Source organism: Syngnathus acus, chromosome 3 (assembly GCF_901709675.1).
Source record: "Syngnathus acus chromosome 3, fSynAcu1.2, whole genome shotgun sequence".
Lineage (NCBI taxonomy): Eukaryota > Metazoa > Chordata > Actinopteri > Syngnathiformes > Syngnathidae > Syngnathus > Syngnathus acus.
Window position 1 is genome coordinate 11,335,363 of NC_051089.1, and position 23,570 is coordinate 11,358,932.

The following is a 23,570-nucleotide window of genomic DNA, read 5'->3' on the forward strand; positions in this document are numbered from 1 at the left end:
TAGGACACTTGCCTTGGTGGAGCAGCAGTTAGTAATTAGGTATTGAGAGTGTGTGATGCCATGGCAAGATGTTGGGTTACAATGTCCCGAGAAATATTTATCCTCCTTCACTAAGACACTCCGAGGTATCAAAGATGAGTCACAACCATTTTCTTCTTTGCTCGAGCTCTCAAGTGCCATGGAAACAGCCACAAATATTTATGCCGAACAAACATTGGTGCTGTGTGCGTACTGCTCACGCCAGTGAAGAAGTCAGGGCCACAAAGAGAGGTGACGCTTTGTCACTATGGTGCAAGCAAAATTTACTCTCCTGTGCCCGAGACCTCAAAACAAGCGCAACAGCAGCAGAACTCCAAGCTTGGAGAAAAGCCAGCTTTGTCCTAAGGTGCCCTTGTCCTCCAACTCACCTACCTGTGAAAAGCTGCACTCCTTTGGAGTAGCATTCATCCCAGCCCCCACATGTCTACCATACGCTCCTTTCGACACCAATCCAGCATCAGTCACATGGCCAAGTGGTGGCGCACTAAGGATATGGTCATACTTGACACGTTTGACTGGGTTTTATCAAGTCTGAGCACTAGCATATTGTCATTGTTAAACCTTGTATGTCCAATGCTTTTTTTCAAAAATGTATATGATTGGTCTGACAATAATTGCTTGGAGAAAACCAATTGAGTAAACTGAGCTTTGTCACGGAACAAAGTAAACTCGTAAATCACAGTTGCACTGTATTTGGATAGAAGCACGCACATGTGCAAGATATGCGTAAAATATAAATTTGTCCTTACCATCAAGATCCTCAGGCCTGGTAAGGTCAATAACTCTGTGGCCAATCTTCCCGTCCTCACCCAGCTTGCCGAGGTGGTGCCCGATTCCGTCAAAATGTGTCCTTTCCTGCAAATAGAATATATTTAGGAACCACTCAACATACGACAGAAGGTAGCTTGTGGTGTGTCATCAGTATGTAGGAGGGCAGGGGGACAGTAGGGACCAGAGCTTGTTGGAAATAGATTTATTGTTGGAAATAGATCTATTGTGATCCTGAGCACACAACGGGCTCATGGCTCTCTTTGCGGTGCTGAGATTTTCTTCTGCCATCGTCTTCTTACGAGCTATCTCCTGGTTGACAGCGCCCAGAGCCCCATCATTTATTCAGCATTTTTCCGTTTGCCATGTCGCCTCTTGAGCTCCGATTAAACTTGGCACGGTGTTGTACTTGACGCACAATGAAACCCTGTCATTCAGCGCGCCGTGACAATATTAAATGTCATGTCCATGTGCATTTACAGAATAAAATAACAGCCTTTGAATAGTTGATGCACATTACACTTAATGTATTATGCAAGGGGGAGAGTGCCGACTGCCGCCGGCTCCATTGTTGAATGACCTACTTCCTCAGTGAATAGACAGGGTTTTAGCAAGAGACTGTCTCGCTCTCCAAAGACTCAACTCGAAGATGGACACTTTGACTCTGCGTGATACAAAGAATTCCCCCTTCTTCCCTTCCATCCATCTTAAGCTCGGATCACACCAAGATGTCAGCATGTCGCCACCAGTCCAAATAACAGTCTTGTTTTATTTTCTCTGCCAACGACGTGGTGTCACGGTGACCTCTGCCATTTGTTTAAAGCGATACTCAGGTAGAGTCCCATCACAATGTTAACAGTTCCCCTGCTGCATGCACACAAAACACTCACATGAATCTTTAAGCCCCTTCTTTGTAACATCTGTTTGCTTGTACAGTTGTGCATGTATCGTGGCCGTGAAGCTACAGATTTGCAGATAGTGAAAAATGCTTCAAAAAAGAAACCTCAAACTTTATACTGCCACTCCCAGTTGAAATTAATTTCCAGGGTAAACATAAAACAAAGACAACTGTGGAGTTTAAGCAACAATATTTGAACACAAAAGGTGGTAATTAGAACATTTGTAATAAAATAACTAACGCTTATAATGATATGCATTACAGGCAAAACATTTGACTGTTTTACAATACATTGTCTGATTGCATTTATTAAACTGAGAGAAAACTGCCAAAAATCAGACTCCTTTTATGTTGAGTTTGGGGGTTGGTGAATGTTTGAATATCGTTATCTTGTGTCAAAAATTTGAAATTTAAAAGCTAATATCAGCCCATTTAATTAAGGGAGGGTGGAATAGATTAAAGGGATTACTATTCATTTCAACGGGGAAAGATGATTTGACATGAGTGCGTTGTGTCACAAAACAAATTAAATTTGTTTGTCAAGTTACCACTCTAGTAGAGTTTAACATTCATGATTTGTCTTTTTCTCGCTTTTTACCGACATTTGTGGCAACCTAAGTGATTGTGCACTTGTATCTCTGCTTACAAAAGTGTTTTTAAATGATGACATATGAAGACTTTGTAATGAAAAGATTGTGTTGCCCCGTTTACAGCAGCACATGCATGCAGAAATGTATGCAGCAGCCGGCTGTATTATTACTCTTAATGAAAGAAGCCAGCCGCCTGCTGACAAAGTGAGTGATGTTTGATTAGCTGGGCGGGCAATGGGCTGCTTCAAATGCGACGTGGACAGTCGGCGTTCACGGGTGCTGTGTCTCTGTAATAAAGTCGTCATGTCGTTCCTCCCGGGTGCTTGCTTGGTCCCTTCCAATCAATCAAGTCCTTTTATAAACTCATGATCATTAAGTATCATGTTGGACCGAGAAGCTCAGTGAGAACAGGGACCGTCCATCAATAAGTTTCATTAAAAACCTTATAAAGCGAACACAGAGGTTTGTTTCAAAATACATTAAACATGTTTGAAGAAACCTCCAAGACAGTAAGCTATGTAGTACTTAATTTTAGAGTTGATGTGTTAATTGTTTTTCAGCATTTCAGTTTACTTTTTTTTTGGGGGGGGGGGGGTCTAAAATGATGCCACATCATGCATCTTCCCTTCAGTTAGTTTGCAGAGTCTTATAGCGCCTGCCTCATTGTTGGCCAAGAGTGCACATGCAAGAAAGGTGGAAGTGCTAAGTGTGGACTGGGACTTTATACTTTTTTTAATCATTCAAATTTGGCAAGGTTATTAACAACATGCTCACTTAGCAGGGATATTAATAACCAGTTGAGTGTCATGATCCAATTGTATATCAACGTTGTTTTGTCCCATGCAGCTGACAGAAATAGTGCTTTATGGGAGGCAACATTTTTATACTTCATGTGAAGGTCTAGGCAGAGTAACTTTCCTACCCTTCCTGTGCTTGATATTCTAATTACCATCATGCTGCCAGTGCAATATGGAAGCACAAATTTCCATAAAATTTAATATACTGTGCGTAATATACTTATTGGTTATACGTGTGGTAATTTATGTCTGCACAGCATCAGGGTTTTGTTTTAAACCTTGAAAATATTCACTGAACTAATGCTTCTTTATTGCCCACGCATCAAGTGCCGTGATAAATTAATGGCACTTTTATTATTTTATAGTGTCATTAAATTTTTACTGATCACTCTGATACAGAGAAGTAGCAAAGGACACGCAGTATCAAGGGAAGCAGTCTGTCTTACCAGGGAGAGGGGAGAAGAAGAAGATTGCTGATATACATAAAAGACATCTTGGAAAGGGAGCGGCAGTTAAAAAGAACAAGAACAACAAGGTTGATCAACTAAACTGGAAGAATAAATGATGAGAGGAGGTAAAGTTATAAAGAAGGGAAACAAAAGCTAAAAGTGAACACTTTCATTGGTCTCTCACATTGACCACGACCGCTGGCAAGCCACCAGTTTCTCCCTTAAATGACTTCAGCATGTCGCGCTCCACCCCGGCGCAACTCCGTTTACAGCGATGAGCCCCGTGCTGCACAATAACACATTATCATCTGCTTGTTTTTAAAATATTTGTTGGTTGCAGACCAGGCCGCCGAGAGAAGACGTGCGTCACAGAGGAAGAGAGATGATGAGGAATAGAAGTTGTCGGAGCACAAGGAAGCCAAAAAGGAACCCTTGTCAGTGCTGTAAAGAGAGCTTTAATCTGGCAGACCACAGAACATGTGCTGCTCTGCCCACAGGGTGTATTCTGGGCAAAGGCGGGTGGCGGACGGCCCTGTGCATTGTGCGTACTCCTGCCCTATATTTAAGCAACGCACTGCCAATACTGACACTCCTTCAGCCCCTTTGTAAATAGCTCCAGGCTATAGGCAAAGCCATATGGCTTGAGAGCGTTCAAATACAGATGAAAGGCAAACACGAGTGAGGTTTTCTATGGGGCAGATCACCAAGGTTTTCGTTCATAATACATACGGCATTGCTGGACTGGATTCTCAAAGTTTTTACACCAAGTACCACCTCTAAATACTTAGCTCTCAATAATGACCGGCAATAAAATATAGTAGTTTTGTAGGCCCACATGTTCATAGAAGAACTAGGCTTTTATTCTTAAAAATGTATGTATAATATTGCAAACCATAGTAACACTGCACAGTTTGAAGGTTAACACTGTACTTAAATATAGAGGGGAAAAAAAAAACATTATTTAAATAATGAGCAGGGCGGGGTAGTGACATGGTACATTTACTTTTTTACATTTACTAAAGTAATTTTTGGGATATATTGTTAAAAGAGTACACTGGCTTAACAGACGGACATTCAGTTCCATTGATGTTTTTCATTGCTGTTTTTAAATTAAAAATATGTTATTAATTGTTGTACAATTTGCATGTACAAATACATACTGTATATACTTTTTTACGCCGATGAAAAAACATCATAAGTTACTCACTATTTACTCAGAACTTGAGTATTTGTTTTTACTGAATACCTATTTACTCTTTAGAATGATTTAGAGGATTACATTTTATTCTTACTTGAGTCTTATTATTCTAGAGTAACAGTACTCTTACTTGAGTACAAATTTTGGCTACTCTTTCTTGTTAATGAATGAATAACTAACTGATTATTTTAAAATGCACATGTTTACAAAATGTCCATAAATAAATTGAAAATAAAAAAAGAAAAATCAAGTGAAAACAACCATTTGTAAAATGTTAAATACAAGTGTATTTTTACTTAAAAGTTAACTACAACTGAAATAAATTTAACAAATGTAGCCTACTCAGGGGCGTGGTGGCCATTGGGAATTTTGGGAAAATGTCCCGATTTTCCGAAACGGACAGTCTGTATCTGGTATCACATTTCCATAAATGCGACCTTTAACAGCTGCATAACTCTAAATAGCCACTTAAGTTTGATAATGTGCTGAAGTGGCTCCGGTAATATCGCGCACCTGGTGTGAGGCAAGTTGAAGGCTTGGTGACCACAATATGGAGTTGGGTGGATCACGTTTCAGACATCAGTGTGGTCTGCGGCCCTCAAAAGACGTCTCAGAGCAAACGTCTCAACAGCCCGATGGAGACAAAGGCTGCTCGGCCCTCATCTGGTTTGTATTTTTATTGTAACCAGTTGCCATGTTATTTATAATCCTGCAGCCTTCCAGTAGTTTTTGTGAGTTTTGAGCCATTTCAACATTAAGCATATCCAGCCATGCGGTGAACCCACAGTTGCTTTCATGCCGACCGTTGCTCTCTTTTTTTAACCCGCAGCTCTGCCTTTGTTAGGGCTAATGCAGGCAGCAGCAGAATCAACAGTAGCAGCCGCAAAAACTTGGCATCTGTTTCCATGCGAGTTGTCTTCAACATCTCATAGAGGAGACATGGCAGAATATTCCTCTTCCATTTGCACTGCGAGGGCATCACCTCATTTGTTTGAAACAGAAAGGGGGAGGCTTTTGATTAAATTAAGGGGTCTAAATTGTGTAAGAGAAAGGGAGCTAAACCTTTTCTGGGCTTGCTGCCAAGTTGGCATTTATTGTTTGTTTTTTAATAAAATAGTTTAGTAGCATTATTCACATATTTATTATATATTTATTTTGCTATTTTTCATTGGAAGGAAAAGTCAAACTCTGACTCTTCTAATGCCACTTAAGGTTCCTTAATGCAAATGTAAATATTTGTATGTTATCTATTGTTGATATTGCATTGTGAATTACAACATGCTATATTTCTCAGGATATTAAATATACAGAAAACTGTTTTGGTCAATGTAATAATATAATTAGTTACAGTTATATTGTGACTTGCACTACTTTATTTTTAGACTGAGTATGAGTAAACTTGAATATTCACTGATACTGCGTAAATATATTCAACAATGCCTTCATGTCTTGCAATTATGACGAAAATGTGTTTTATTTTTGTTACAGCAACAGCTGTTGTGAAAGCACGATAGAAATAAAGACGTATGTATGAACAAATACTGCATTTTGTTGCGAATACCCAAAAGCCTTTTCCCGACTGGACAAATCATCATTAGATAGTTAAGTCATAGTGGTCAAAGTGCAACAATAACTCAGACTATAAACAACAATTTGTGGCGACATTTTTAGTTGTTTGTCCTTTGTGGTTAGCACGACTAAACATTTTTTGTCCTGGTCAAAGAGCGGGCCAGAAATTCACCATGTAAAATAACAATTGAAAAAACTGTGGTGGTGATAGCACCAAATTACCTGACCTAGGATATGATTTACCTTCATGATTTGTTGGTACCACATGAGAAGAAGCTAAATGCCCACCAGCCCGAATTTTCTTTGCATTCTTTTGGGAAACAATTGGACGAAGCATTATTGTAAGCAATTACCACAATGGTACTCGTTGGCCGTGGTCGTCGTCTGGGAGCTGGGAGGGTAATCTAATTTGGATGGGCAAAGCCTTGTATGCCAAGGACTTACACTGCAGCTAAAACGCTTTGCTTTGCAATTTCCAAGACAGCGGTCGAAAAGGAGCAGAAAATTGCTTCCAGGGCGGCCGACCAGACAAGATTATATTCAAAGTCTTTGTGAGGGCTTTGCCTCAATAGAACCCTGGCATCACACGCACACGTGCACGCACATACATGGGGGCAGGCGGGACCTGTGTAACCATTACGAGCAATAGGTTAGGAGCAGTGTAAGCTCCATCTGAATATTTACAGGCTGAGATTTAGATAGGGGAAATGCACAATTGTAGTCATCAATACTGAGGAGAGGAGGTGCTCTAGGGCAAAAAGGCCACTTCAATAGGTTAATACTGCCCTTTCACCTTTTGATTCCGGCAAAGAACATGTCAGCACAGGAATACATTTTATCTCACAAGAACTCCTGGGTCATCACAAAGGCAAATGCTAACAAATGATAACATTTATATTGTTAGTTTGTGTACGTGTTGTATGGAACACATTGTTGTGAAAATTACTCAGCATCTATTCTACTTGTAATGCAGATGCGTAATATTAAAATGGTTTAAAGTTGCTGTAAAGCAAAAATTGAAGTCTTGCCTGCCAAACTTGAATGATAAAAACACTGGGGCTTCAAAACGCAACGCATGAAAAATCAAACCGTTGTCTCCGCTCGGTACGACAGTAAAACTGAGCCCATATGTCACTGTGAGAGTAAAAACATACATGCTTGTTTTGTCATTCACCCATGAGGTGCAAAAACAGCATGTCTGTTTATAGCTGCAGTGCATAATAGAGAGAAACAATTCAAATGGTTACAAATGGCTTCAGATCCTCTGTATTTGACTGTAGGCATAGTGGTGCGCGTTTGAGGTAAAAGCCTCCTCTGGGTGAGGGAGTAAATAATGGAACAAAGTAATTGCCCTCAGCAGACAATAATACCTTTGGATTAATATTTCAAAAAGATAAATTGCAGAGGGGTTGTAAAAGGTTTCATTGTACTGAGGGGATATAGTAAAGACAGACAAATAAAAAGACAAGCCTCCCGTCGAGTATGAATATTTTACACGGCTTCGGATCAAGGCAGTCTACAGATCTACAGCGTTCTTCTAGGTCGGTGGCCAGGAACGAAGGCGTTGTAGAGATAAAGGTTAGGGAGGAAGGCATTGTCCTGATCGGACATACTTTGTATTAAAAGATGAATTGATCCATCTGTAAGCAGCACTTAGCCCAACCCTCAGCTTGGTCATTGCAGTGGGATAAATCAATATTTAATATCCCACTCTAACAGCTGCACTGGATGATCTTAACCTCTCCTTAATTCCATTTATGTTACCGTTCCTCAATCTTCTTGTAAATTCTCTGTCATGATCTGTGCTTTTGTTGTTTATATTATACCGTCGACCCTCACTATTTGCGAGGAAAAGGGACAAGGCCGGCCTGCGAATAGCTAAAATCCACACATTATTGACCCCCATTAAAATTCATTGGGAAAAAAAATAATACTTTTTTCTGCAAGAAATGAATTAGGGAGGCTTGGTGAAAAAGTCCTGTGGGGGAAAAAATAAGAATAAAAAGATCGGGGGGAAACTGTGAATTGCAAATACGCGACAGTTGAATATATTTAATTTTGATTCATGTTTCATGTCTGAAACTAAGTACAAGCAAACCGATGAAAAAATGAGGACATGAAACAAGTGGAAGGTGTCAGCTGATTAACACAAGGGAATGGGTTGACAAGAACAGGTGGAAACAAAAACCTCGCCAGCAAGACAAGACATGGACACAAGGAAACAAGACGTAACATGAAACAAAGCTAAAAATAATCTAAACAACAACAAAGCAGATCATGACACTCGCACCATGACAAACATGCCAACAAGAGACTGGGACATAGCACATCCTATTTAAAGTAAGTCTGGTGAAATGCACACATTGTGTGATTACCAAGGTTAAAACCTTTCCAGACTGCTTGCTCATTTCAGCAAAAGGCTGAATCACTATTCTTTAGAGCAGCAAAAGGTTGACAGTGAAGGCCTCAATCTGTGAGCAGTCTTGATAAGTGCCCCTCTAATGTCAAAGCGTTCTAATTGGGCCGGTGTCACTAAAATAAGAGGTGACATTATTTCCACCTCCATTTGCCTCGCCAAGGCAAAGCAGTCTGGTGTTAGATGTCATTGAGAGACACAGGAGTGATGTAATGAAACAAAATAAATTGCTCACTTATGTAATGTGTTTTTGTTTGTCTTGGGAAGAACAGCGATACACTGTTTCAAGGAAAATCCATTTTAACCAAACATTTAAAGCAGTGTAACAGCAGTGCCGTAAGACGACTTTAATTGGTTCCTTGCTCGTAACTCAAAGCAGTCAAATCTAAAAATGATCTTTCGACCATGTAATGAATGGAAATGCCATTAATCCATTCTAGCCTCCAATAATAACTAATAATATATAATTTTCAATTAAATTTCAGAAAAAATCCACTCATTATTCCCTCTAACAGACTAATTTTTGCTTCACATTTTTTTCTTGTCGCATGGTGTTTGAAAACATAAATATATATCAGTCTGTACTTTCCTTTTTGAATCCGTACTTTTAGTACGCTGAGCTGAGTACTTTGGCCACCTTTGCTGTCCCCTTTCAGTGATGTTGCCCACTTTTCAGTAAAAGCATACTTGAATGCCACCTGAAGAGAAAGTGATCCACTCCAAAAACCAAATGAGAAGAAAATCTAAATACTTATTCATTGCCTCTTCTTTACATATACATTGACCTAGTTGAGGCTGTTGGTTAAAAGTGTTAGTTGGTGAAATATTAATGAGCACCGCTCCCAGTTCCTGCCTGCTCCTCACAGCCAACTGGCACCATGGCATCAAGCTAAAGAGAGCAGGACACCCCCCTCCCTTCTCTCTCCTTGATTGACTCATCGATTGAAGATATTTTTAAAGGGAATCCCAGGGAGTGTACGCTCCCGCTACAAAGCAGCCCCTGCCTGTGTCGAGGGACACAGAGGGCTGCGTGTATGCTTAAAGTGGGCAAAGACTTCAGAGTGGTGTGAGGCCACACCGGGCACTGGCATGGCCTGTCACGGCCTTCGCACCAACATCAGCAAAGACTCTCAATGCGTGCATGTGTACACTGCCAAACATCATGAAGTCCACCCTGGATAGAGTCCCATTTATTCTGAAGATTACTAACAAGTCTATTTCCAACACCGCTTTCATTTTACTTCAGAAAAAGAAGCATCAAGGTACAAGATACCTGAATGAAACAATATATTTTTCATTATATGTTGTTATTATTAAGGTACCTTTGTTTGGTATATTTAAATACACATGTAATTATATTTGTTTTATGTTTAGTTTGATAGTAAACTTCAACTAGGAGTAGCATTAAACAGGTTGAAACCTCTCTTTAGAAATATTGCTCACTATTTGCTATTTTGCAGTTCACGACCACCAGACAGCACTCACCTCTCAAGTTTTTGCTCGAGCAAAAAAAAGAAGATAAAAAAAAATCAGCCGAATGGCAGCTTGTAACTCCCCAAAACTCACAACTCCTGCTCACCACTATGAATCATTTGGCAACATGACATTGCTGAATAACAACATGAATATAGTTTAGTCAGGTGTTGTTCTCGTATACTCATCTCATACCCTTGTCTCTTCTGCCAATATAAACAGATTGTGTAGCAACAAGGAATGAATAAATAATTGTTTTATGAGGTGTCAATGTTGGTCAGGTTTGTTTTTGGCACAAACACATTGTTTGGGTTGAGGGCCACTTCAGACTTTGCAGTCTAAGTTGTGAGGTGACAGACACAGCAGAAATAGCACAGTAAGTGCAGACAATGACAGAATTGGCGATTAAAATAGGACAGGTTGGCACACCAGTTGTTTTTTTAGGTCGGGTCTTACTTGCACTGTAATACCTTGACTACCTCAAGTTACTATACATCAAATCAGTATTGCCCGTTGAAATACATTGACATTCTGTTTATCTGTGTCAGCTCTCAAAAACAACCACATTTTGTGGTCCATATTTATTATAACAAAAATTAGCATCCAAATCGATGGTTTTTTTAGCCCAGAACTGCCAAAACTAAGAAAGTCCTGGGCACTTGTAAATCATGATACTACTTAATTGTCAATAAAATGCCTAACTGATGATTAAGATGTTCCATTTGATGAAGCTGTATTTTACAATTAGCTGTTTTAAATGAGAGGTCTTACCTTGTCAATTCTGCAGTTGTTGAGGCCAACTGCGGTGAGGGCGGACAGCTTTGCCTCCATGCCCTGGTGGTGTTGCAGCTGTTCCCGCTGGATTTGCTCCCTCATTTTACGAGCCTCCTGGATGGCCTTCATCACCGTGTCCTGGTCCCCGAACAGTGCCGTAGAGTTGAGACTTGACAGTATGTCTGCACATCCACACAGAGTAAATCAGTTGTGTCCCAAGGCCTGTTGCCCTTTTTTAGAGGCTGTAATAGTTCAAAACCTCACACAAGTGATGTTTCTTTTTCTTTTTTTTTTTGAGGTCTTACCTAATGAGGAGCCACGGCCTAGGCCTATTCCAAGTGGGCTGGGGATACCACCCTTATTAGCGAAACTGTTTAGGTTGCTTTTGCAGCCGGGGAAGAGATTTTGCGTTGGAGAAGTTGGCGACTTGACCATGTCTGTTGTTTTCGGCCGTGCTGAAAGGTTGAGCGGCTGTGTTCCTTCCTCCTACAGTAGCGGAGATACACATAAGCATGAGAGAGGACACATATGAACAATTTGGACTTTTATCCTTGTTGGTAGTATGCACGACATTGTACTGTAATCCGATTCATCCTTTTCCTGTCTTCATCATCCTCCCTTTTGCCGAGCGGTGCCACTGTGATCTTCCTCACAGTTGCTCAGAGCCTTTGTTCACACTAATTAAAGCAGATTCTCTCTGTCTGTACATCTTCATCTGTTCTCCCTCCTCTCTGGCTGTGCACTCTGGTTGCAAGAATAAATAATGACCTGATACCGCCGCTGCCAGCGATCAAAGACAGCTGTTCATCACGTTGACTCACATTATCTACTTAATTAGCTTGTTTTCTCATTGGTGTATACTTGCTATTATATACCTTGATATAGAATGTGATTTTGCAAATGTCTAAATTGTATAGTTCTGTAGAAAGAGGAGTAGTAAATATTTTTGGTGACGTAGGCTTCATGCTTAAAGTGACTGGAGATAAGCAGCAATCGTTTGCAATATTCTCCTTCTTACACGCTGTCATTTTACAGCTCACTACTGACATGAAATTAAGCAAATATTTTGTACAATACTGTACATAAACCTGTGTCAGAGTGAAAAATTGAGCCTTTAAAAGGTGTAAAAACACCCAAAGGAATTCTAGAATGAACACACACACACACACACACCGGAAAAAGTGCAGTCGATTTGCACTACTGCATTAAATACCGTATGATGCCGAACATGTGCTGGCCATGATCTACAGTCAACGGCCGCATGTATCAATAAGCAATATTTTAGTGTATATGAAGACGTGCTGCTGTTGGCAGCCTTATTTAAAGCCCAAGTGCCTCCTTGTCCAAACATATGGCTCAAACATAGGCTGCCCCAAGGCCTTGTTATTGCTGTGCCAATAACAGTTTGTCATGCAGTGAAGCTGAAAGCACACAAACAAAACGAAAGGCGATCGTTTTCCACTGTGGTAACAGATGGAGGGTCGCCACTATATAGTTGATTTCCACTTATACTATTATTTATGATTGTCCGGCCTGCAGTTTTTTTTTGTCTTCTTTCAACAATAAGTGGAGCATGTCTGATGTTGTGTTTACGATGCAGCATACGTGATCAAAAGTCAGTTGCTATGTGTACACGAGCCAAACATTCAGAGCTGTCCTCCTATTACAAGACATGATTTATGGTCTTTCTCCATTGTGATATTATTCAGTTGAGTCGCTCCAAGTGGCCGTGTGTTTCTGATTACTGCGGTGAGTGGGGATGATGTCCTGAATATGGCCTTTCCTCTCCACGGAGGTCTGGTGGAACCATGCCATACAGCAGCAGAAAATACGGCCGGCCTTTGATTTGTTTACAGGGCAAAACAAATAAAAAGGGGAAAAAAATCACTCCTTAGTCGTGAGCTTTTTTTCCAGTGTGTCATAAGCCCATGGTAGCATTTTAGACACCACAAAATGTGAAGCCCCACAGATTGATGAGTTCTTGGAGGCCGCTGTAGCATTCTAACAGCAGCACAGTTACTAATTTATAAGGAAAACAACTAGTTGGGTCAAATACTACTCAAGGCCTGGACTCAAAGCGTCGAAGGTTGTACCTTGACTTGAGTGATAGGACTGGCGGAACTCTTGTCGTTCTTCAGAGAGGAGGGGGAAATGGGCCCACTGGCAGTGAGGGGCTGCGGGAGTGGAGGCATCTTGGCTCCAGGAGAGACCTGCATGCTGGCAAGTTGGGCAGCGTACAGTTGCTGGAGAGGAGACGGAGAAAGCCACAAGATGTTAACATCCAGATTGAGCCAACATTCAAAAGTTTTATATTCTGTCTTTTCCTCTCTCGAGCTTGTGTCTGCCTTCATCTCTCTTTCTCTCTTTAGTGTCTTTCCTCTCTTTCCATGAGGCTGGCAGAGAACCTCCATCAAAGGTCTTAACTGTGTTTCAAAGGCGGAACCCAGAGAGAGAGAGCAGTCTTGAAAACCGCACAGAGATGGCTCGCGTTCAGAATACTTGGAGCCCCTATTTTCCACTTATCACACAAAAAAGTTTGCTGTGTGATGCAAGTGTGCTTGCAAAGATCTCTCATAGATCCAAATCAGCTAAATATACAGCCTCCAATTTACATTTCTGGCATGATATTCAACACCACGCAACCATGTGAGACAGTCCTATTAAACAATACGAGAAACCATAAGACGCCGTGGAATTGTAATCGTAGATTAAGTTAAACACAAGCATTATGAAGGCTTAGAAACCTGCATGAAAAAACACTGATTTTATTTTCCTTGGCGTCCTGTCAGTTATACATCCCAGTGTTAGTGACATTGCCACACAAGAGGGCGGTTCAAGTGATCGGCCAAAGACTTAAGAACTCTTCATCCTATTTTGAAGTCTTAAGCATCATTTTATATTCCCACCCCGGCTTATACTGTTGCATGCTTAAATAGTTTGGGGGGATAATGAGTTTAATATCATTGCATAATACAATATTTTGTTTGTACTTGTGTTTTTAAAGCAGACATAAATAGCTTAGGAGTCTGTCTACTTTCGATCCATTAAGTGTTGAAGTTAGCTTTTGTGTTCTACGGTAAATTGTGAAAGGTCTGGCAAATGGGACTAATAAGAAACAGCACTGCTCGATGTAGCCTTCCAACTTTTCCTCCTCGAGACACAATGCACCCTTTAACTTCTACATCATCCACCATCCTGAGACAAGGAAAGTCTTATGTTTTGTTAGTCTTATGTTTTGTTAGTCCGCTGACGCTTTCTGGGGGGAATCCAATTTCTCGTCTTCGGGGCAATCAGTAGCTTGTGTGTCATTTCCTGATTTCTCTGTTCCTCTTGCCACATACAGACTGCATTTGTGTGAATGAAAAAAAAAGTAACCTGATCTTGCTAGGCTCACGTTCACTGCATAGATAGAGCCCAAGAGATAGACACCAAAGCCAGACCAAGTGCTTGGCTTTATGTCCTTGCACGTATCTACAGATATTAAAGCACACGCATGCGCCTGTAAGAACTGTTATCTGCACCACATGGGCGTCAGTACAAATGGTCACTTCTTCAGGGGTTGTGGGGATAACAACAGTACTTGACAGGCAGAAATGACAAAGTGATTATGTTCCCAGAAACTATAGCAGTGACCCCCTCTCTTCTTTTACAATCAGACCTCTGGTTCTTCTCTCTGGACTAGTCTTAGATAATGCCAAAAATGCTCCATAAAAAGATGACTGCTATCAACGTTGGGGTGACCATTCACTCCCTTTAGGCTACAAAAGACACAGAAGTCTGAAGTGAAGTCTGTTGGACAGATGTTTGCCAACAGACCTGTCCATAGGCTGCCCCTGACCTTGAGTGGGAGGAACATTATTGTCCCGGAAAAAGAGCATAATTAGACGTTGCCACAAATTAGACACTGTCGGGATAGACGTTGTCAGTGCTGATTTGCAGGTCAGTGCCGCGGGGTGATAAGTGCTTACCCTCTTAACCAGGAACAGTCCAGCTCCCAAGAACGAGAGAACAAGAAATAGAAGCAAGACCAAAGAATGGTGTGTTGGCCTACCATTCACTGCTCAAGGACATAATTGGTACCAATGTTGAGGTTTTTTTCTTCTTTTTTTTAGCATTACAGTTTGATGAATGACAATTATTACTGAGGGCCATGAAGGACAATGTTATGGCCGATGTGATACTGATGGATGGGAAATGAAGCATCCTTGCCAAGGCTGTTCTACCTAAGCAAAAGACATCCACCAACCCCCACAATTAAATATAATAGCTCTTTCTTCATATGGTCATGCCAGTCGTGGATAAAAGAAGGGGGAAGAAAAATCAAGCTAGTGAGGGTCATGTTGAACCCATTGAGCCAACTTACTCGGGCGATCTGAGGACAAGGTGAAAATCTGAGTGAATCTCTGAACCTTACAGTTGCCTTTGCTTTATTCCTACAGGGAACGTATAAGCAGCAATGAGTGTATTGTTATTAAAACATTTTAATGTTCACATATTGTATTTTATGGAGGGCAAATTCGAAGACTTCACAACTCACCTTAAAAAAGGAGTGACTCTTAGGGGTTTGTCTTCATCGACAGTGCTTAGTCCTGTCAATTGTTTTAAAATCTTCAATGTTTCTCGCAGGGAAACTCAGAAATGAAAAGTAAGGTCCTCCTTCCAATCTTTGTATTCCCTCTCTGATCGAGCGGAACCGATCTGAACGAGCATGGATTTAGAGTGAGTGTGACATGCACAAGGTCAGCCTGTTAGCCTGTGCTAATTAAAAACAAGCCCTGGAGTTGCAGCAGAGGTTAAATAGGATGTGCACTTTTCCTTGCTGCCTATGACATTAAACTTAAATTACACTCTTTGCTGATGATGTTGGACAAAACTAATGTTCAATAGATGACGGTAATTAAAACATGAAGTCTTGTTTATTTAGTCAAATATCAAAATGAATAACCACTCAATTTTATACAAAGCTCTGTACTCCACCGTACTACTGTTATACTTTCTCGCCATACGCCAAGAAAAAAAAATGTTCTGTGGAAAAACAGATGAGCCAGTTGTTTTGCTTCAAGAAAGGCTGTGGCTCAGTGTGGCAATAATGTGTTGGAAAACACAGTGGCGGATATTTGTCAGACTTGCCGCTGCCAGCAATGACGCTACGTTTCACATTTACCACTGTGTCCTGTTACACCGTGAAAGTAAAACACAAACACTTTGCCTTGAAACCATAACAATTGCTCATACCGATTAACTTCCACGGCATTTGATACGCCATGAGTATTATCCAGTGCTCACCACCCGATCATAATTACACACTACCGCTTTGTGTGTGGTTGTATGTATGTGTGAGTGTCTCATTCACCTCTGCCTGGCCTGCACGTTAAGCGCTGGGCTGGATATGAGGGCATTAACTGTGCTTCAGTGCACCTCACCATTTAAAAGGCAGAACAGCGCCAGCCCTGTTTGCCACAAGGCTTGTTGAGGCTCATTGCCCAGGGCAAGCAGGCAGACTGACCCAGGATAGGCCCAGATGTCAAGAGTGGAAAAAGGCATCCTGGTGCACTGTGCCGATGCTTTCCAGTCTGGAACAACATCTGTCTCATCTGCTGGCATCCAACCTGCTCCTCTCCCGACCCCTTTATCTTGCTTGCATTCACCATTACTAGTTCTTCTACAGTATACACTGGTGCTTTGAGAGAAGAGTTTAGTTTGTTCAATGACTAAATCTGACCTAGCCACCCTCTTTAAAAAGTTTGTTTTTTTATTAAGGAAAATAGCAATCTTGATTTTTCTTCATAAAAATATTGAGTAATAACATAATTTGATCAATTGCAAAGAATGACAGCCTGTTAATAGTGATTTAATGCTGCACTTTAATTATTTTTGCTACTCCTTCTGGTGTGCCCACTCTGGCCTTTAGGGGCAGTATAATATAATACAAATGAAGAAGAATCGTCTCTATTGCTTTTCTTTTATTTCTCCTGTGGATTCTTGCAAATCTCCCAGTGAACTCAACCTCAGCAAGTTTGTGCTCGCAAGCCAAAGCAAAAAAATCAGCCAAACTAAAGCTTGCATATTGAAAAAGCAGTACATTTCAAGGCACCACGGTATATTTGAAGTCTTCCTCTTTCCATTTTTTTTGCTCTCAATACGCACACAACCACAACCCTTGAAAGAGGGTGTATGCCGATCTCTCCAGGGCTGGAGGCCCCAGAGTCAGCCTTCCCATGCATTCTCTGCTGCTCACAGCATTATGCACTCTATCTGTCCATCTGTCCCTCTGTTCACCACAGCCTCCATCCAGCTGCTCACCTAGCCACCCTATTAGCCAGCTTTCCATACGCAGCTAGCATTGCCGCACTGCTCGGGGTTACCTTCAAAGACTGGCCTCCTCTGCTCATAAACAGGCAAACAGCTGCTCGCTACAGTATGTCACATCTCTGTGTCCTGCCCTCCTCTCTCTTTCAAAGTCAAAAGATTCTCACTTGTTAATGATGGAATCTGTTTCTTCACATCTGCACTACTCAGGCATTTACAACCAAACAAAAGATAATGTGCGGTCTTTCTTCACTCCCACTTTCTTCATGTTTGTCCCCGGACTGTGGTACACTGTTACTTATCACGTGAGTCATCAAAAGCAATGAGGACCCCTTTAAGATGTACTCTGTCTATGTGAGAACAGGTCTACTCGTGTGGGCTGCTTTTCATCTCTTACATTTTTGTAAGGCTGTGTTAATGTTTACCAGCAGCCTGGATGCAGCAAAATGCGAAATTAATGTATAGAAGAAATTGTGTCTTGGAGGAGTTGACTGACAAATAGACAAATCTGTATAGTTTGAGTTTAAGTAAGATCAGATTTTTTTATGCATAAAGGTATTGGTCTTAAAAGCTAGGCTTATGGAAAAATTAAGGCAAATGAACCGTGAATTAATATGAAAGAGTGATTTTTTTTTTTTAATCTACTACAATTAGAATTGTTTACTTACTAAAAACAAACTTCAATCAAAAAGGTTTGGCATAAACATAAGTCAGTACGTCATAAATCAGATCATGGAACAATATGTAAACATGTGGGGTCCACTCAAGCACTGAACTTGACACTAGATAAATAAATGATGTATACATATGCTGTAAGAATAAGCCTACCGACAGACAAATTGAATCCGTTTTTTTTTTTTGGCCATTTCAATTTGATTAATCGTTCAGCCCTAGTTGGAACTACTGCTGCACTAGAGGTATAGCCATATAAAAATATTTTGCTGGGATACTTTGAAAACAACATAAAAGGTCAATTGTGGCAATTTGAATGCTATTTCTTTCCGCTTAGTGCGAGGCCGAGGTATGGAATCGGGACACTGTATCAGCAGATACTCAAAATATGCAATTGAGGCATCCCAATAATTATAGTGATTATTTCACAGTTTTAAAGTAGAGGAGGTGTGCATTGAGTTTTTATTGCCTTTGTCTATCCATGCCCTGTACAAGCCACATTTTAATCCATGTCTCAAATAGATGGGTCTTTTGTAGAATTAAGAAAATTCTCCTCTTGTTTCGCCTCTCAGCTGAAAATAGTGGATGTCGGGACACATTGTGGCACAATCTAAGCACAATTTCCTCTGTAAGGTGAAAGGTGTCACTTCCAATCAGGCAAGGACAGGCGGAGATGCAGCCATTGTTTCCTGCTGATCCCGGCCTCATCGCCGCACTGTGTGGGCACTAATGAAGAGGGGCACGTCGCGCTGGGATAGTTTACCCGCCTCCTCTCCTGTGAGTTGAGGACGAGAGCCAATCTGTCAAGAACACATTGAGTGAAATTGCCCTGTGGTACAGCCGTGTGTGCTGACAAGCCACTTGCGGACTGCCAGCCAACACAGTGACGCTACCACCCTGTATTGACAAGCAAATTACAGTCTCCGGCAGTCAAACACATCCGGCAGGATTCATTTACATCCATCAGCTCCGAGGCTTTGTTACCTTGTTGGGGTTTCTTCTGTGCGAGGGCCAGATTCCACAATGTTATGACAGAGGAGAATGCGAAGGGTTTACATGTGCAACATTATGACTGACAGCGCGGCCTGCCTCCCTGACTGGATCCCATTGCCTCAGCGGCATTGTGGGAATTAATTCATCCAATAAGATTGTTTTTTTAAACGGTTCATATATCGAATAATTTGACCAGAGTAAATTGGTGAACATAACACTTTGCTATACAGATGACATGAATGTTTGATTGGGAGGAGGGGGAAATCTTTTTGCTGTACTGCTTTGAGATTTGAGTTTGGATCAAACCATTTGCATCTTAAATGATTTTTTTCCAGTGGTAAAGAATGGAAATGACATTAAACAATAGCAGGCTCGAAAAAAAAAGTTTTTAAATAAGGATATTGTCTGTCTAAATATGTTGCTGTATCGTTTGTGTTCAACTATCTGTTGCTTAAAGTGGTATACAGTAACACCCCTTTTCGTCAGCTTGTCTATTGCTTTTCCAATCATATATTAGCATTAAGATAGCAGAGTTTAGGACAACTGTATGTGGTTAAAATATTAAAATTGCTTATTTTTAATGTTTAATTTGACAGTAAACTTCAACCGGAGGAGGCAATAAACAGCTTGAAGTCTGCCACCAGACAGCACTCATATGTAGCTAAAATATTTGCTCCTATGTTAAAACAAAAATTTACCAAACAATGGCTTGGAAGTCGAGTCTTTTATCTCAAGGCACCACTGTAGCCATCTTGGTATTGTACTCAATTTTTCTTCGGCACAGAGTGTAAGTCTGTACTTTTCCGTTCTGAAGAAATAATAGTGGCTGTTATGGCAAGTTTTAATCATACTTATTCCGTTGTGCTTTCCTAGAAGAAGCCGTGGAAGTCACATGGTTTGTTAATCCCGGCTGAGTCGAAAAGGGCATGTTTGATTTGCCTTGCTGTTTTAAGGGGAGTCTCAGTGCAGTGTAAATAGCAGAAAGCATGCGGAATATATGACAGACTTCAATTAATGGGAAATGTACTTTTTTTGTTGACTATGTTCGCTAAAGGTCACCCAAGTCATGGTCGTGGAAGCGCTGCTTTAGCCCATTCCCAGGGTTAGATACATAGTCACAATTAATGACTCGAGACCTGTCTCCCCTCTTCACCCTAACCTTCAGATATATGACTGTCTCATTTGACCTCACAACACTATAAATAGATAAAGAGCATGTCTCTTTGAACCACCTTTCCATTGAGCCAATAATACCCAGATATAAAACCAAACAATTTCCATACATACATTGAAGATACATATCCACCCGGGCCCTTCAAACACATGCAAAGCATGGTGAACACCTTCCATACCTCTGCTAGCGCTTCTCATGGGTGCATAATGACACTGGCCTCTTCAGAGCCAGCTGAGAGCACTGTTAGAACTTGCCAAGGCTCGTTAACACTGATAGTGGTTGCCTTCGAAGGACAAACGCCACATATATCAACGTGCAAAGAGTCCTGCCCCCACTGTCTTCATTTCTCTTGTTTAATATACATCTCTCACACTGTTGAGCATCATGTAAAACATCTTCACACAACTTTTTACCATGATGACTGGACCTGCCAAAGTCTAGTATAACACCTTCCATAACACAAATAACAAAATTATTGTCATGTTGACATTTCTGAGAAAATATCAAAGTACTGTAATGTCTTGAGCTATAAGTCTGATCCATTTCTTAAACACAATACATTTCAAATGAAATGAAATGCAATGCTATTAATCTATTCCATCCTGCCTCAAAAACTGTAAAGTGTTCTGAATGAAAAAATTGCACTCCGTAACATTTATATTTAAAACATACATTATTGACCATCGAACTAATACTTCTGCATATTGTTCTGCTCATTTTGGTATGTGTGCATTTACCACCTGGAGGAAGTATAATTTCCCTGTTGGACAAATGAAGGAATATCTTATTTTACAATATAGACATAATGATATACATGGAGAAAGAGGAGTCATCACAACGCTTCAGTTGTAAAATTACACCTTCGCAGAGGATAAAGAATATGCTACTGCTTAGTCATTGCCTATGTTTCCCATTAGCATTAAACTAAATTGTTGTTTTAAAAAAAGGTATTTTCTCTCTTGTATGTTTAGTTGAATATTAGATTACTTTATAAAATATTAAACTGAAAGTGAACGGGTGTCACTTGAAAAATCGTAAGTTGGGTCACTCGTATCTCAAGGTGCCATTGTATTATTGAAGAGGCTCTTTTGTTTGAAAATGTCAAAGTGTATCGTCACAGGAATCAAAGCTCATGGTGTGAGGAGCTCTCACACAGTTGTCATTGAATGTAAAGGAAAGAACCTAGATAATCATCTATATGAAACATTATGGCCTCAGGTTAGGCCCTGACCCAAGTCCATCTTGTTTTTTCTTTTTTAAATATTGTCTGAGAAACATCCTCGAGCAGTCCACAGGCGTGGAGCCTTCCCCAACATTTTCTTTGCACACAGAAACTGATATGACTGCACACATTTTTGCTCCTATCTTCTTTTGTTTCCCTCAAACAGATAAGGGAAGCTGATAAAAGAACTATGTCAGTGGGTTTACAAGATAAAAAGCAATAAGAAAGAATCTCTGCACACACTGTCGATTGCCCTCTGATACATTTACTGGTGGGCCATTAAAGCAAGCAAAGTGATTCTCATTCCCTCAGATAACTATTATCTTCATACCTCCTCTGTGTGGGAAGGCCAGAGAGGATAAAGCCTCTATAAAACCGGATGAATTACATATGTAATATGATGAGCATGTGTGTGCGGGGGTTGGGAGGTGGTGCTCCAGGATTATTTAGTGTGCAGCTCATTACTTAGTGTACAGCTGCTTAGCCTTCCTTTCTGCCCAAGGCTTGGCGGGTGTCCCTAGCATTCTTTGTCAAAGAAGTCTACATACCTGCAGCTGGAGAGGGCTGAGTCCTGATGCTGCCGCAGCTGCCATTGTGGAGGGAATGAACTGCACGGGGTAGTTATCACCTGTCAGGGAGAGACAACAATGTATACAGGTTGAGACAATGAGCTGGCGGCCCGCAGCGTGCAGACAAGTGCCAACACGGATCCCGGGTCCTGCAGTGCATTTAACGTAGCACGCTGTAACAATCCCTCAGCTTCATGCCCAAACATCTGCATTAACAAAAGGTTAAACTGGTTTGACTGGAGCGGGATTATTTGGGAACGTCACGCGCCATTCGAGCTCTTCTGAGGAACTCTTCAATGCTTGTGTGTGCTTGCTACATTCAGAAGCACAATTAGGGAGCTCCTCGGATATTCAATTAGCAGTTATGCAATAGGCTCAGCGTGCCCTCTCAGGCATTAGGCTTGACAGGCTATTGTTCAGCAAAATATTGTTTCTGACGGGGGAGCAGATTGAAAACGTGTCTGTGTGTGTGTTTATTAACTGGTTAGAACAAGAGTGCTGGCAAAATAACAAGATTAAAACAAGGCTGCACATTTTCATTTCATACATCACTGCTATTGGGAATTGGTCATCAGACTGCCAACGGCCCGTTTGTTAACGTCAGTCTTCAAAAGACTGCCGTATGACTGATATTCACTGCAGTTTACAGACTGAACATTTAAAAGCTAAATTTCACGCTGCAGAATTAACATTGTAGTTTTCAACAACACCTTTTTGATTAGTCTGATAATATTTTGAAGAGCTGGAATTTTCATTCAAGAAATTTCTGAATAGGGCATCTGTATATGTGTTGCATTGAGGTGAATTTAAGACATCTTCAATAGGCAAAAGGCAGCAGCAACACAAGATTTGTAGCTGGCTGGCTGGTTGGAAGCACACGTCTGTGCGAGTGGGGAGGGGGAGTTGTGGGAGTTGGCCTTCGCTCAGACCCCACTTCTTCATGTCGCTTCTCCTCACAAACATATGGAGCCATTAGGCCACAGACAAGGTAAATGTATGTACCTTCTCTTTCACTTTGCCCTCGCCCGCTTGCCTCACTTTGCAATCTTGTACAGCACAGCACAATGTGATACGGGACATGGAAATTCAATCCCCATTTAGGAGCAAATAAAATCACACGGCAGTAGTGGTTTCAAATAGTGCTGGCGTGGATGTGCGGGCTTGCGCTGTGGTTATTTCAACGCCGCCTTCATTTCGGTATCGCTTTCCCTCTTGTCTCTCCGTGTTGCCTGTGACGTAGATATTTGGGAATAATAAATGGCTGGGTGTCTTTAGATGTCATGTGAAACCTGGGGAGAGTCATGTCCTAAATGAGTGTTGGGGAGGGGTGATGTGGGTCTTGGCTGTATTCAGCATATAGCCACTTGGCTTCAGCACAACGGGCATCGTGCCAGGTCAGTGTCATTGGTGAAGGCGGTATTATGTTTTAAACCAGTTTTAACTATGGCTTGTCCCCTGTTGACCTGCTCACTGCAACATGTCATTGAATAGAAAAGTCACTGAATAGCACGGTGACCTAGTGGTTGGGACATGTTGCAAGTTTGACCATCTGGCATTAACATTGTTGATATGATATGATACATTGTGATAAAAAATTGGGACATTTACAGACATCTGCAACGTCTCACTTTTACCATTCATGTATATGGGATTTCTTATT

The 23,570-nt window shown here is 41.0% G+C and overlaps 1 protein-coding gene across 4 annotated transcripts in view; it reads right to left on the bottom strand.

The window, feature by feature from the left end:
* sox6 (SRY-box transcription factor 6) overlaps positions 1 to 23,570 on the bottom strand; it is a 122,956-nt gene that overhangs the window by 15,706 nt on the left and 83,680 nt on the right. For all 4 annotated transcript variants that reach the window (XM_037248514.1, XM_037248517.1, XM_037248516.1 and 1 more), the window contains 5 exons: positions 21,890 to 21,969; positions 13,065 to 13,214; positions 11,277 to 11,457; positions 10,969 to 11,153; positions 789 to 894 (listed from right to left, as the gene is read on the bottom strand). In XM_037248514.1, the coding sequence (XP_037104409.1) occupies positions 789 to 894; positions 10,969 to 11,153; positions 11,277 to 11,457; positions 13,065 to 13,214; positions 21,890 to 21,969 (702 nt within the window). The remainder of the gene's footprint in view (positions 1 to 788; positions 895 to 10,968; positions 11,154 to 11,276; positions 11,458 to 13,064; positions 13,215 to 21,889; positions 21,970 to 23,570) is intronic.